We start from the raw sequence: 15,024 nt of genomic DNA on the forward strand, positions 1-15,024 counted from the left end.
ATGAAAATATCTTGTTTTCTTTTCATTTGTTTTTAGAAAAATCAGGGTAATTTTAAGGGTGAAATACTGCAATTTATTCACTTAAAATAGATGATGGGACTGATGATGGAAATAGACTCATAAAAAAAGATACAACTTTTTAAGTGTTGGTGAGGTTCCTTGTTCTGTTGTACACTGCTTCCACTGTTTAGCTTTATCATCATTCAGAATGCTGCAGCATAAAGGTGTGGCACTTATTTATGGAAAAGCAGCAAAGAGTCCTGTGGCACCTTATAGACTAACAGATGTTTTCGAGCATGAGCTTTCGTGGGTGAATACCCACTTCCTCGGATGCACATAGTGGAAATTTCCAGGCGCAGGTATATATATGCAAGCAAGAAGCAGGCTAGAGATAACTAGGTTAGTTCAATCAGGGAGGATGAGGCCCTCTTCTAGCAGCTGAGGTGTAAAAACGAAGGGAGGAGAAACTGGTTTTGTAGTTGGCTAGCCATTCACAGTCTTTGCTTAATCCTGAGCTGAAGTTCATCTGCAAATTTGACACCCTTGGTTTTCACACCTCAGCTGCTAGAAGAGGACCTCATCCTCCCTGATTGAACTAACCTCGTTATCTCTTGCCTGCTTCTTGCTTGCATATATATACCTGCCCCTGGAAATTTCCACTACATGCATCCAACGAAGTGGGTATTCACCCACGAAAGCTCATGCTCCAAAACGTCTGTTAGTCTATAAGGTGCCACAGGATTCTTTGCTGCTTTTACAGATCCAGACTAACACGGCTACCCCTCTGATACTTGACTTATTTATGGGTAATTTATCATTAGTGAGGCAAATTTACAAAGAAATCCAGGGCTTAAATACAGGTCAGAACAGGAGAAAGGAGACTGCATTCATGTAATGAGGATGAATATTTCTTGTGCGTGCTGTTTCTGTTGTGAAACAGACAAGCAGAAAGACCCAAACCGAAAAAAGCCAGATGGATCAAACATCACTAGCAACAAACACAGACAGTATCTGGTTGTTTTGTTTTGTTTTGTTTTTGAATTATCTGTTAATCTTGGCAGCATTCCACAAGATACTTGACCTGCCTGGATGACTGACCAAAGACACTAAATGTTGCAATAATTTGTATACCACAATATTACACTCACTAGTAGTCACATTTTACAGCCCTTATCTCCCTGCTAAATCCAGATATGCAGCAGGCCTGTCTTGTCTTGTCTAACCCAGATGGGAAAAAACAAAAAACTTGCAGTTTCAGTGTATCTGACTAGTTTAGCAACTATCCGAATTAAGCGGAGACTCAGCTAGATCAACCTATTGGTTTGGTAAGTGCCTTAGGTCACCTCAGCAGGAAAAAAAGTCATTAGAATCTCCATGGCTTTGTTATTTTTGTCACTAAGATTTTTTTGTGAGTTGAACACTCTACAGTATGTGTATAGTGGGCAATTAAAGACAGAACTTGGAGGAAATTAAAAAATCTTTAGGTATGTTAGTACAAGCTTCTATATTCAAATGTTTGAAAATAGTGCTGGTTGGAACCCAGAATTCCCATTTGATGGTAAAACCCCAAAAAATCATTTTTAAAAATTCATGGGCTTTGAGCGGAGCCCAGAGCTGGAGCATGGAGCAGCTCTGGAGCAGTAGAGCTGCAGGTTTTTGCCTGGAGCTGGAGCAGAGCTGGAGCACAGCTCCAAAGCCCTGAAAAATTCTGTTCTGCATCAGAACAAAAACTCAAGATTTCTAAGTTTTCCATGGAATCCAGGGGAGTCTGAGATTTTAGTTTAAAAAAATAAATAAATAAAAATTCTATTTAGACTTACTCAGAACAAAATTGGTGAGGTTCCCTAAGCTGCCCAGGCTATTAAGAAGCTGGGGAAGCCTAAAAACCAGGGGTCCCCAGGCTATCAGAGTCCTGGTTTTGTGGCAGCCCATGAAGCAGGCAAGCTGGACGGAAACCAATAGACAGGTTCCTGCAAAATGGTTTAATTTTGACAAATCAGCATTTTCCTGTAGAAAAATGTCCCACTAGAAAATTTCCAACCAGTTCTACTCGAAAACACTTGTACTATTGGATTTACAGTCACAAAAGCATCTCCCTGTTAATCCTACTTTTAAACTGCAAAATAAAATTTCTTCAAGGCAAAGCTACTTTTCATATGCTTTTGAAAATGATTCAAAAGACTGAGCATGATTCAAGAAGCACCTAAGCCCATGCTTAAATCCATCCCTATACAGGAAAGCACTAAAGCATGTACTGAATTTAAGCATGTGCCTAAGTGCATTTAACTCAATGCATAAGAGCTTTCTCAAATAGGGATGTCTTCCTGACTCAGAGCCCAACTGTTTAAAGAAATATATTTCTTACGCAAATTTTAGAATTTGAAAAGCATTATAATTCACCAAATTATTTAAACGTGAAACTATACATAAGCAGTTCAGCCAGTAGATTGGCTCAGATCCTTTGAGAACGGGGCATTCCTTTCGCATAGCAGAAAGCAGAGCCTTTCTACTATGGGACAAGTTGATTTTAAAAGAGAACCAACATCGACCCATCAGCTTCACTTTCTTAAATTCCATATAATTTTTCTCTGGAGTGGAACCACAAACTTCACCAAAAAAATTATTACATTTATTCCATCAACAGAGGTAAAAAGACTAGCTACAACATTTGTATGTTACTGAAAACTGACCCATGAGCTGAGAGATATGAAATAAACAGAATCTAGTTATTCGTAGTAATAGGACAATCAATTTCCAATTCTTTAGGGACTACATACAACTTAAGCCTTGGCTACACTCATGCTTTACAGCACTGCAATTAGGGTGCGAAAAAACACCCCCCGAGCGCTGCAAGATACAGCGCTGTAAAGCGTCAGTGTAATCAGGGCAGCAGCGCTGGGAGCCGCGCTCCCAGTGCTGCACGCTACACCCGTAAGGGATGTGGTTTACATGCAGCGCTGGGAGAGCTCTCTCCCAGCGCTGCCGCTCTGACTACACTCACACTTCAAAGCGCTGCCGGGGCAGCGCTTTGAAATTCCAAATGTAGCCATAGCCTTAGATTTGGAACGGAGAAGTGAAATTTGAATCTGAAGTCAAGCAACCTGACAAGTTGGACAAGCTCTCAGACAGTAATCGAGACTCAAATCCCTCTTTAATGGGTCCCACCACAGAAATTCAGAACCATTCAGTGCATGCAATTGGGAATAGATGATGGAAATTTTCAAGACTGATGCAATAACATAAGATACGCTTTATAATTCTTAAAATAGGCAGGTAAATACTCTTGGGCAAGTAACTACTCGACTTTCTCAATTGCCTTATTTACATCAACTTGAAAAACAAAACAGAAAAACCCAGCTCTCTTACATAACCCTACATTTTTTCTTACATACAAATGTGAAGTACAGCAATACTGCCTTTGTCTTCAACTAAACAACTTCTTAAATCAAACAGGCATGACCGTGACATTGACATGGAATGTCTAAAGAGCTTTATGGAGCTGTTCTGGACTTTTCTTGCCAATTTTGTCAGTCAAGTTTATTTTTGCAATGGGACATGACCATCTGCTTTCCATACATTTGTCCTTCAATAGAAGCATGCTTGTAACTCATGCTATTCCCAGGATTTAAGGACTTCTCACAACCCATGCACTTTGCAAATTTCTTAATTAGGCAGAAAGCTTAACTTCCAAAATAATCAGCCTCAAAACTCAAAGGGGTCTAAGATCTGAATTAACCAAAATTACAGTTGCCTGGCCAAACCACTCTTGAGCTACGATATGACAAACCATCCAACTCCCAGGCATCAGAAATAACTAATCTAATTCAGCTCAAATGTGCCTGATAAATGTCTCCACTTATCACAAATAACTAGTTCCAAGCCACTGCCTAATCATCCCTCCATTCAATTTTGCCCCTCCTCCACAACTCTTCATCCCAATCAGTACAATTTAAGACATCTTCATGACAGTAACGGCTCCCCGCTAATTTCATGAGCCACCATCCAAGCCCAAATACCCTTTCCTCTCGATCATTTGACAAACCCTTAATAACTCTCAAAACCCAACCTTCCAGCCCTGCTCATTTCAGGGCCTCTCATCCCACTTCAGGCAGAAGTCTCTGTATAGTCCCCAGGCAAGCAGCAGTTCAATGGCTCCTCACCTGAGCACCAGGCCAGGATGCAGCACCTACTCCAGCATTGATACAAGATGGGCAGTCCCAACAGGATCCAGGAACTCCAGTGTTTAGGGAGAGGGGCAGTTTAGGGGGCAACAACCAGGGCACAGGATAAGAGGCAGCTTATCACAAGGAATTGAGGCAGAGGTGTGGACTCTTCCACAATGAAGAAGCTGCCTCAGGGTATACAACACCCCCAGTATAGCCATACAGCATTCGTCCATTCTTGGTTACTAATGATCCACTCAATCCTAGGTAACAGATAATCTTCCGAGCCTCGCTGTGTGTGTACACGCGCTCCCCTCAGCTTTCAAAACCTTCCTCCCTCTCATGTTCCCATGAGCACATGTAAATCCTCACTTTACCAGTATGCATATTGGCTTCAATGTGATATTAATATATATGTGTTTGTGCGTGAATCCTCTCTAATCCCTGCTTCTGGTGTTTAGGAGACTGCTTAGTGAAAATTTAGCTAGTGTTTAGATCTAAAATAAAGAGATATTTACTGAAGCATTAATTGAATGCTGTAAAAATGCATTCCCTGGACATTTATAAGGCTTTAAATTTCAACTGCTTAGACAACACAAGTGCTCATTTGCTAAAGATGCTAAGGGCAGTTTGAGAAATGTCAGCCAACGCCATTCAATTTGAGAAGCGTGAAACAAGCAGCGTAGTTTGACTTGGGTCAATAATGGCATGCAAAATGTTAACGTGACAGAGAGAAAGAAAGAAGAACAATCCCAGCTGTCAGGCATAAGGACAGTGTAAAGGAAAGGAAAGGTCATTCATATGCTGTAATTCCATTCCAGCATTCCAGTAGAATCTTGCCCTGCTAAATACTCAAACATAAAGGTCTTTGCTTTAACTGTATATGAATTCTTATAGCCTCCTGGGTGATGTTTGGATTCATTTGTCATCATGCATTCCCCCCAGAAAGAAAGAAAACTCCAAATTTAAAACCACATACCCTGGGCAGCTGGCAAGAGGAAACATTTTGAAGCAAGCATTCCACTAAATGTATTTACTAGACATATGGATGTCTCCTGTATGACTTATTGTGTTGTAATACAGCTTGAATTCACAAAAATGTGTTTAGATCTGGGATTTTTGGTTCTGGCCAATCACTGATGAACAGGTCACAATGTTATCTTAGTGCAATAGGTATTAACACACACAAAAAAAATCCAGATAAAGTGTAGGCTTATAGTAGATTCAAATCATGTATCAGTCACAAGTGAAAATAAATTGTTTGGTCTCATCCTCACCCTGTTTGCTTATTTTGCAGTGGATTTGTTACTTGCATAATCTCCATTCAAGAAAAGCCTCATGCCTGTAACACTAGCGGGGGATGGGGTTTGGCTGATCTGGATTAAGGATCACTGGAATGATTGGGGCGAGGGGGTTGCAGGTAGGGAGACGACACATACCTGCCTGCACAATATATGCTCAGGCTAATGCCAGCAATATCTCACTTTTGTAAGGAATAAATTCACTCACAAATTTTAAAATCACTTGAAGCAGAAAAGAAAATCTTTGTAGCTCTGTGGTCATCAGATGTAATTTCTACTCAAAAATCAACTATTTAACAACAACAACAAAACTACTACTCCCCAACACACACACACTCACACACCCCTTTTGAAAACGTGCCACAGCCCATACTTAAAAACTTTGTCTTGAGGAACACAGCCAAATGTTAGTTTTGGTTACACTAGTGTAAATACAGAATAATTCCACTGAGTTACTCACTGTGCTGTTGATTTTAAGGTGAAGGACTAGAGAAACCATAATTCACTTGATGTATTCATCTATTCCTGCTAATATTTTATTCATACCAACCTTCATTAATAAAGATGAAACTTTAGACTCACGATTGCTCCCTATTTACAAAACTACTATGCTTCTTTCCATATCATCTAAGCATGATCAATCACTTAATACACAATTTTCTAAAAAAATTGCACATACCAAAATTGCATATTTTGAATTTGTAAAATTCACTGAACAAACTTTCACAAAGTGAACCCTATTTCTGTCGCCCAGCAAAGCACAAGCTAAAAATGGAAGCTGAGACCTTTAAAATAAAAGAAGCTGTACTCTCCAGTAAACAATCAAATAATACACCTTCATAAAGGCTGTCCAAAAATTCAGGTGCATAAATAACTTCAGGCAAGATTTAGTATAAATTATGTTTGCTCAACTAGTACTTATGCCATAAAAAAATAAAAGTTTGTCTTCCTTTTTCAAGAACTGAGTAGTGATCAAAAGAGATTAAGAACCTACCCAGGAGCTGATCATTTTGGCATGAAATTGGTGCAGAACTGGGATATTATGTGAGTTTAAATGTTTTTCCTGGGAATAATTTCTCTAACACATTTTTCTAAGTCATAGCCATAGATAGCTGTCTCCTTTCTGAATGCCAGGTTTTGGACTGAGGACTATAAAATGGAATAGACCACACTGCATTTTAAAGCCTGAGTATTAACCTACTTGAGAAATGGTCTAACACTGTACATTGCAATATACTACAGCTCATTTCTACACTCATCAGTATAAAGCTATGTGATCTAACATGATATGAAGGTTGCAAAATTTCAATGCGAGTTGCACTGCCTAAAACAAAGAAGAAACTTCCCCCATAAAATTATATTTTTGAATAGGCATTAACCCACAAAAAATCTTGAGGTTTTATTTATTGCACTCACACAAAAACTGTAAAACAGGCAAATATCAGAATCAGAAATTAGGTCAGCCATGCATTTCAGCAGGCTCTGAATAGTACAAGAAACTCACACTAACCAAACAATGTACTATGTTAAGTAATACAGTATGGTGTTCTAGTCAGATGATGCCTACATCATTAATACCAGATTAAACCCCATGTTTGCCTGTTATGAAATGTGTTATGCAGTGTAGCATTTTAACCTAATTTCTGGTTTATCCTTCCAACTACACTCATCTGTGTGGGGAAGGAAAACCACCACCTTTTATGAGAGACATTATTTGAAAAGATCAAGAGAACCTGCTTTGTCAAGAGCTTCAGTTAGGCATTTTATGTTCATTCCAATGTTAATATTATTAGTACTGTACTCACAGGGCCTTCTACTCCACTGTCCTGCATCTTGTCTAGCCATTTACACTTGTGCTCAGTGAGTGCAAAATCGGTGTCAAGCACCGCCATTCTGATCTGGTAGCATTTCACGCCCACACACCCCCTCACGTGCTGTGAGGGTAGATGATTACAAGGGGCGAGGCAGTAGAGCAGTATGTCCTCTAACTGTATTCTAGCATGGAGTCTTATGAAGGCAGAAATATTAGCAGGCTACAGCTCCATACATGCTAACACATAACATGGATGTAAATACAGTTTTCCTTACAAGACGATGATACAGATTAACAATTTTAATACCGCATGCGTTTGGAATAAATATTCCTTCCTATTACATCCCACGTTCACTGATGTCCAGGTGCATAATGTTTATAATAAGCGTTTGTAAACCAGGTTCTCTGCATATTGCATATGGTTCTGCATGTGCTTTTCTTAGTGGATAAAAGGAGGTAACAAATGTGTCACCTCTGGGGTATTTTCTTTGTTATGCCCTCACAAATGACAGTAGATAAAAGCAGGCACAGTGCACCAGGAGTTTTATCTTCACGCGTAACCTTACATATATAATTTAACAATCAGGCATATATATGCCATTTTTTAGAGAACAGACATAAAGCAGAGGAGAGAGAGAGAAGAGAGAATCTAGCACTAAGGAAGTTATGTGCTCTGTATTTTATTTTCGAATGAGAATGATGTTCATAATGAACCAATTTTTCCTCAGTTGCACTGGTGCAACACTACTGACTTCTTTTATGTGCCTAACTCAGTTGGAACAAGGTTCTCCAGTGTTATTACATAGGGTTGAATCATCTCAAATTAACTATTAGAAAGCATATTAGTAATAGATTAGAGGTCATTGTTCACTGTGCTTACAGCTATGTAATTGTTCATTCTTCGTACTAGCAATACAAATCAGGCAAACCAATAGTTTTTTTCTACCACAAGTCCCACTCTGACCCTTAAAAAAAAATTAAACAAATCCAGACTTTCAGCCAGATTCTGATACCCTTACTCATGCTGAATACCTTACTCCGCAAGAAGTCCCACAAAAGCTGATGAACTGTCTTAAGTGAGGTGTTAGCATAAGTAGCCTAATCTGGGCCTTTATGAGCAATCAATTGCAGTCATGTGAGCTTTGTAATGTCAACATGCAGTAAAAAATATATCATTTCCTTTTGGAAGTTTCACACTTGGCCCTAAGAGTAGCAAGCTTTATATCATTGAAAGAAGGCACAGGGCCTGATTATGATCTCACACAGGTTTTACACCAGTATGACTCCAGGGGGTTAGGAGAGGCAGCATGGTCTAGTGGATCAAGCACTAGTCTTAGACTCAAGAGCCCTGGGTTCTGTTCCTAGTCCTGCTCCTGACCTTGGGCAAGTCCCTTTCCCATCATTGGTCTGTCTTATCTATGTAGAACATGAACCCTTTGAGATGAGATATTTGAACAATGCTTGGCACAATGAGACCTCAATTTCTGTTCTGTCATCTAGGCATCCATGGAGTTACTGTCAGTAATGACACAGCTGCAACTATGACTGAACATGGAGGAAAGGCTGGTCCCATATTCTAAAAATCAATTTGCTATCTAGTCATTGACAGAAGCACATCCAGCACTTCTATGACCCATCTCTTCACTAATCCCCAGGGAGACCAGAGCCTTGAGAAGCCTGTCTGACAGACCAGAGGTGAAACAGCATGTCCAGTGTTTACACTTCAAAGCCATACTTCATGACAGGGCTTTGGCTGCACTTTTAGGTAGCCCTATTTGTTCACTTTATTGCTCCTCTGCTTGGATCTTGCTTTAACAAAATACTTGGAAAGGACACTTCACTATAGGTGGAAACAAAATGAAAGTATATGACAAAACACACATCAGATATGAAACACAAATCGCTTGTAAAATGTTTCCTTTTAAAAACTATTATGCAACTTTCTAACTTATTTTAATGAATGTGCAATTTAAAATATTTAAAAAGCCTTACTAACTAAATGAATTTTTTTTACAGTTCCCTTTCACCTCCCATTAAAAAAAATATGTATGGACTGGCATTGGACTATCTTTACTGAGTCTTACACCGATTCTCATGTTTAATTCTACTTATACATATAGCATTTTGATTTTAATCTACTGCATTTAAAAACAGAGTGATCATATCATATACTTTTACAGTATTACCAGCTAAGTAGATGTCTTTAGTCTCATAACATGATAAAAATCATTAGAAGTTACAGTCCATATGATCAGTGAGGATGGTGACACATGCAGTCTCTCTCAGTGCAGTTACCATCAGATGCTCATTATGATTTTCTCTGTACTCTGCTAAGAGGTCTCACATTTTGCCTTTTAGGACTGCCTTTAGACTGTAAAACAGCTGTCCAGTGTTAAGCGTTCTGTAGTAATTGGTCAATGTTGCAGTGCATCATCTCACTCGAGCCTGTCATCACCACCACCTTCCCAACCCCATAATTATCCCATCAGAGTATTCTGGGAGCAGACCCTTTTCAGCCACAGGAAATCACAGTGAAACGCTTGGAAATGCAAGACATATTGTGGAGAACAATACCAAGGAGAAAGACCAAGACGCACGCCACCAAGATCACAGTGCAAACACCTGACCAAGTGGAGCTTTTCACAACACCCCTCCTGTCTTGCTCCTCCTCTCCGACTTCCTGCGGGATCTCTCCTTGCAGGGGCTGCTGCTCGGTTGGGATTGTCACAGTGACAGACTTTTGCTGACTACCTGGCAGGAGGCGACAGCCAATGTCTCCTGGCAACAGCGCTCTCTCCTTGGAGATGGGCAAGGGCAACATGTAGCACCCATTGCTAGGAAGTTTAATGAAGACTGGGGTGTGCTCTGAAGTATGGGGAATTGCAATCACAGCAATCACCTCTGGGTCATCAGGCAGCTGGGATACAGAAAATCCCGGTGGCAGTTTAGTGATACCTCGGCACCAGGGACATCTCAGGTCCTTCTGGCTTGTCCTCATCTGCTGAAGGCAAACAGAACAACAGGTATGCTTACAGTCCAGCAACTTGGGCCTCCGTCGGGGGCTGTAATAATTGAAACAAATTTGACATTCCAGCAGAGAGTCCTGGGACAGTGTCTCCATTGTAGCCCTAATGGAGAAAACACCGAGTATCTTACAGAGTCTTGCCGTATAGTCCAAAATCTGAAGCCTGGTGTAGTTCCTCTCTTTCCACGACTTCCTTTTATCTCATCAGTGAAGGACAGAGGTTAGGAAGTTTGTAGACAAGCATCTGACTTTAATCTTTTGGTATCTGAGCAAAACAGAAAATTCAAATGAACCAGGTTAATTGGGAAGACCAAACAAAATGCAGAGAGAAAAAAAACCAGGATTTTAAAATGCAGGAGAATAGAATCTGCACTTCTTAAAATGATTAATAACTAGTGTCCTTTTTTAGAGCCAAATTTTCAGGTCAGTCTTTACTAGGCTTCCATTTCTGTAGCTACATGTAACCACCAACACAATTTTGCAATGGCAGTTATGCCCATAAAAATGGAGGCTAGAGTCTGAAACCCTGGCCCTTAGCCCATTTTTCACTTAACACATTTTTAGAATTTCCCAAATATTTCTGAACCTTAATAATTTCCAATTAAGCCTTTAAACCCTTAAGGATTTTTAGCTATTTCCATCCATTACTAAGTCTGTACATGAGATAAGTAATGCAAATGCTTAAAAATAATAAGTTTTTCTAGGCACCTAAGTTATGCCAGTAAAACATATGCATGAATAAGCAAACAACTAACTACACTGGTGTGACCCTAAAAACCCTCAATGCCAACTGACAAAGGGAACATTGTTCTGTTAGAGTAACTCTTGACAGGCCTGAGAAACTCACTACACCTAACACTTTGCTTTAACAGCACTTACCAATAAAGGGTCAAGTGAGGTTTCTAATAAAAGCTTATGTCATATTGATACTCATAATCACTGTGAGATGTACTTACAGATGATATTTAAGGAGTTGTGTGTGTATGTACTGAAAATATGTTTTAGAGACTGTGTCCCAAGCTGGGTAGGCAAACAGGTTTTTGCCAGACAAAGAGATGTATCTCCCCCTCGGTAGATTACGCATTGTAAGCCAACACAGCGAGAGCCCCATTTTGCATACAACCTGAAGCCAGCACACCAGGGAATGAACCAGAGGAGAATCATCCTGACTCTGTGAGCAACACAATGAATTCGGGAGTATTGGCAGGGGTGGGGAAGGAGAAAGACATTTTGTTATCCTTCATTGAGGAAGAAAAAAAGGACAGTGCTTTCTGCATTCATTGCAGAAATGGGGGATCCCAGCCAGGTCGGCTGAAGAAGCTGGGGAACTGCTTTGGGTGAGAAAGTACTTTAGACAGAGATATAGTTAAGTTTAGGCTCTAAGAAACATGTTATACTTTTGTTTTATATGTAATCATTTGTGTTTCCATCATTGTCCTTATTCACTTTCTCTTAAATTTTAGTCTTTGATAATAAACTTATGATTGTTTTCACTATAAACACACCTCAGTGCTGTGATGTTATATTGGCGCTGATATTCATTCAGTTGAATCAAACAAGCTGGTGCATGCACTATTTCTCTGGGGACAACTTAGATGGTCATTTCTGTGAGTGTCCAGTGACAGGGTCTGGACTCTACAGGGGAAGACTTCAAAAGGGATTGGTCTGCACCTCTTATTAACTTTGCAAGGCAAAGCAAGAGCTGAAAGAGCCCTCAGGAGATTGTTTGGGTGGCTAATAGACTGGCGGTGTCAGGCAGTAGTGTAGCTAGGGGGGGAAGCGGGGCAGTGGCCACTCCCCCACTGAGCCTTGTCAATTTCTTGGCACCTTTTTACTCACCTGGGGAGCAATCAAAAAAAAAAAAAAGCACCACCTGCTGTGGCGCTTTTATTTTACTCACCCGCCGGCGCTCCAGGTCTTCGGCGGCACTTCGGCAGCAGGACCTTCACTCGCTTCGCAGGTCTTCAGTGGCATTTCGGTGGTGGGTCCCTCAGTGCCACTGAAGACACCCAGAGCGAGTGAAGGGCCCACCACCAAAGTGCCGCTGAAGACCCGGAGTACCGCCAGGTGAGTAAAAGGACTGCAGTACTGCTGGGTGCGTAAAAGTGCCGCAGCGGGTGGCACCTTTTTGATCACTCCCCCTGTTCCCTCCATCTGGCTATGCCACTGGTGTCAGGGAGTGGACACCTAGTTAAGCACGAGCAAATCTTCCTCTCATTGAGGCAGGGGAATAACAAGGTGACTCTGACTCCTGGCACCCCAAGAAAGCATCCCAACTGAGAAATGCATATTTGTGTGCAAATAAAAAGGAACTACCAGCTTTTCAGTAACATTAACTCTTTGCATAGCTACAAGAATACTTTGTGGGCAGAGCTGGGGTTCTTTCCTTTGAAAATGTAGCCCAATAACATCAATGGAAATTGAGCTCGAGACTGCAAGCAGTATATGACCCAAGGATGGCACTATTCTAATGCACTATATTAACATATTAAAGAACAAATATTTATTAATACTGTTCTCCAGTATTAATAATTGTACTGGTTCTATTTATTTTTCAAGATGATTCTTTGAAGTTTCCACCTATTTCTTAGTTCAGTACATTAGAGATGATTTGTTTCCTTTACTATTGTCCTATGGGGTTTTTGTTTTGTTTGCCTATGATTTTGCAGGGCTTGTGAGGCACGGGGTGGGGACATTATATTTTTCATAGATTTAATCCCAAAAGGGACCACTGTGAACATGTAACCTACTATATAATACAGGCCCTCCGACTTCCCTGAATTAATTCCTATTTGAACTAGAGCATGTCTTTTAGAAAAACATCTATTCTTGATTTTAAAACTGCCATTGATAGAGAATCCACCACAGCCATCAATAGGATGCTCCAATGGTTAATCATCCTCACTGTTAAATAACTATACCTTATTTCCAGTCTGAATCTGTCTAGCTCTAGATCCAGCCATTCAGTCTAGCTATGCCTTTCTCTGCTAGATTGAAGAGTCCATTTTCCAATTTTTATTTCCCATGTAGGCAGTGGTGAGCTGGAGCCGATTCGCGCAGGTTCACAAGAACAGGTTGTTAAATTTAGAAGCTGGTGTAGAACCGGTTGAAGGGGTGGCTTGGCTTCCCTAGGAGGCAATTTAAAGGGCCTGGGGCTCCCAGCAGTGGCTGGAGCCCCAGGCCCTTTAAATTGCCACCAAAGCCCCACTACTGGAGCCCTGGGGTAAGGCTGCGGAGCTCTGGGGGCTATTTAAAAAGTCCAGGGCTCCCACTGCTTCTACTGCCCCAGCCCTTTAAATAGCCGCCAGAGTCCCACTACTACTCCAGGCAGCTATTTAAAGGACCAGGGCAGTAGAAGCAGGGGAGTCGCAGGCCCTTTAAATAGCCCCCAGAGCCCTGGGATAGTGAAGGGCTCCAGGGGTTATTTAAAGGGCCGGGGCTCCAGCTGCCTCTGCCGCCCTGGTCCCTTAAATAGCCACGGGATTCCTGCCGCTTCCCCAGGGCTCCCACGGCTATTTACAGGGCCGGGCTGTAGAAGCAGGGGAGCCCTGACCCTTTAAATAGCCCCTGGAGACCGGGCTGCTGCTGCTACCTTGGTGGGGGGGGGGTGAAACTTGCAGGTTCTGAGGGGGCAGTTGGGGGCAGGACGTGGGTTGGGGTCGGATGGGTGTGGGGTGGAAGACAGGCATGTGGGGCTTGTACTGTACTCACTGCGCAGTTCCCTACTGGATCTTCAGCAGCACTTCAATGGAGGGAGGGGGTGTCTTCACTCCCTCCGGGTGAAGGACCTCCCCCGAAATGCTGCCAAAAACCCGGAGTGAGTGAAGGACACACACACACACACACACACACACCCCCGATGTGCCGTTGAGGACCCAGCAGGGAACCAGTTTTTAGGATTTTGGGAGCTCATCACTGCATGGAGGTACTTATAAACTATGATCAAGTCAACTCTTATCCTTCTTTTTCTTAAACTAATAGATTAGTTCTTTGTGTCTATCACTATAAAGAATGTTTTACAATCCTTTAATAATTCTCATGGCTTTTCTCTGAACCCACTCGAATTTATCAGCAACCTTCTTGACCTGTGGACACCCAAACTGGACCCAGTATTCCAGTAGCAGTCACCTCACTGCCAAACACAGAGGTAAAATAACTTCTACTCCTACTTGAGCAAAGCACTGGGAACTCTGTTTAGCTGATTACCCACCATGATGCCCATATCATTTTCAGAGTCACTGCTTCCCAGCATAGAGTCCCCCATTCTATAGTATGGTCTATATTTTCTGTCCCTCCATTTGGGAGTACTAAAATGCGTATTGTTTGCTTGCATCCAGTTTACCAATCTATCCAGATCTTTCTGTATCAGTAACTGTCCTCTTCGTTACTTACCACTCTCTCAATCTTTGTGTCACTTGCAAACTTTCAATGATGATTTTGGTTTCCCAAGGTCACTGATAAAAACATTATCTAGCATAGGACCAAGTACTGATCCCTATGGGAACCCACTAGCATCATACTGCTCAGTAATAACTACCTGTTTACCATTACATTTTGAGATGTGTCAGTTAGTCAGGTATTAATCCATTTAATATGTGCCATGTTAATTTTATATCATTCTAGGGGTTTTTAATGTCATGCAGTACCAAGTCAAATGATTAACAGAAGACTAAATATATTACATCAACACTATGACCTTTATCAACCAATCATGTAATCTCA

The 15,024-nt window shown here is 41.2% G+C and overlaps 1 protein-coding gene across 8 annotated transcripts in view; it reads right to left on the reverse strand.

The window, feature by feature from the left end:
* RNF152 (ring finger protein 152) overlaps positions 1 to 15,024 on the reverse strand; it is a 110,185-nt gene that overhangs the window by 41,415 nt on the left and 53,746 nt on the right. For 6 of the 8 annotated variants that reach the window (XM_030552241.1, XM_030552238.1, XM_030552239.1 and 3 more), the window contains one exon: positions 3,004 to 10,567. The exons of 1 other annotated variant lie outside the window; for it this stretch is intronic. In XM_030552241.1, the coding sequence (XP_030408101.1) occupies positions 9,790 to 10,398 (609 nt within the window). In that variant the 5' untranslated portion in view covers positions 10,399 to 10,567 and the 3' untranslated portion in view covers positions 3,004 to 9,789. Of the gene's footprint in view, positions 1 to 3,003; positions 10,568 to 15,024 lie in introns of those variants that run through there. One more of the 8 variants, XR_003999024.1, reaches the window with a different exon arrangement.

Source organism: Gopherus evgoodei, chromosome 2, assembly GCF_007399415.2.
Source record: "Gopherus evgoodei ecotype Sinaloan lineage chromosome 2, rGopEvg1_v1.p, whole genome shotgun sequence".
Classification (NCBI taxonomy): Eukaryota; Metazoa; Chordata; order Testudines; family Testudinidae; genus Gopherus; species Gopherus evgoodei.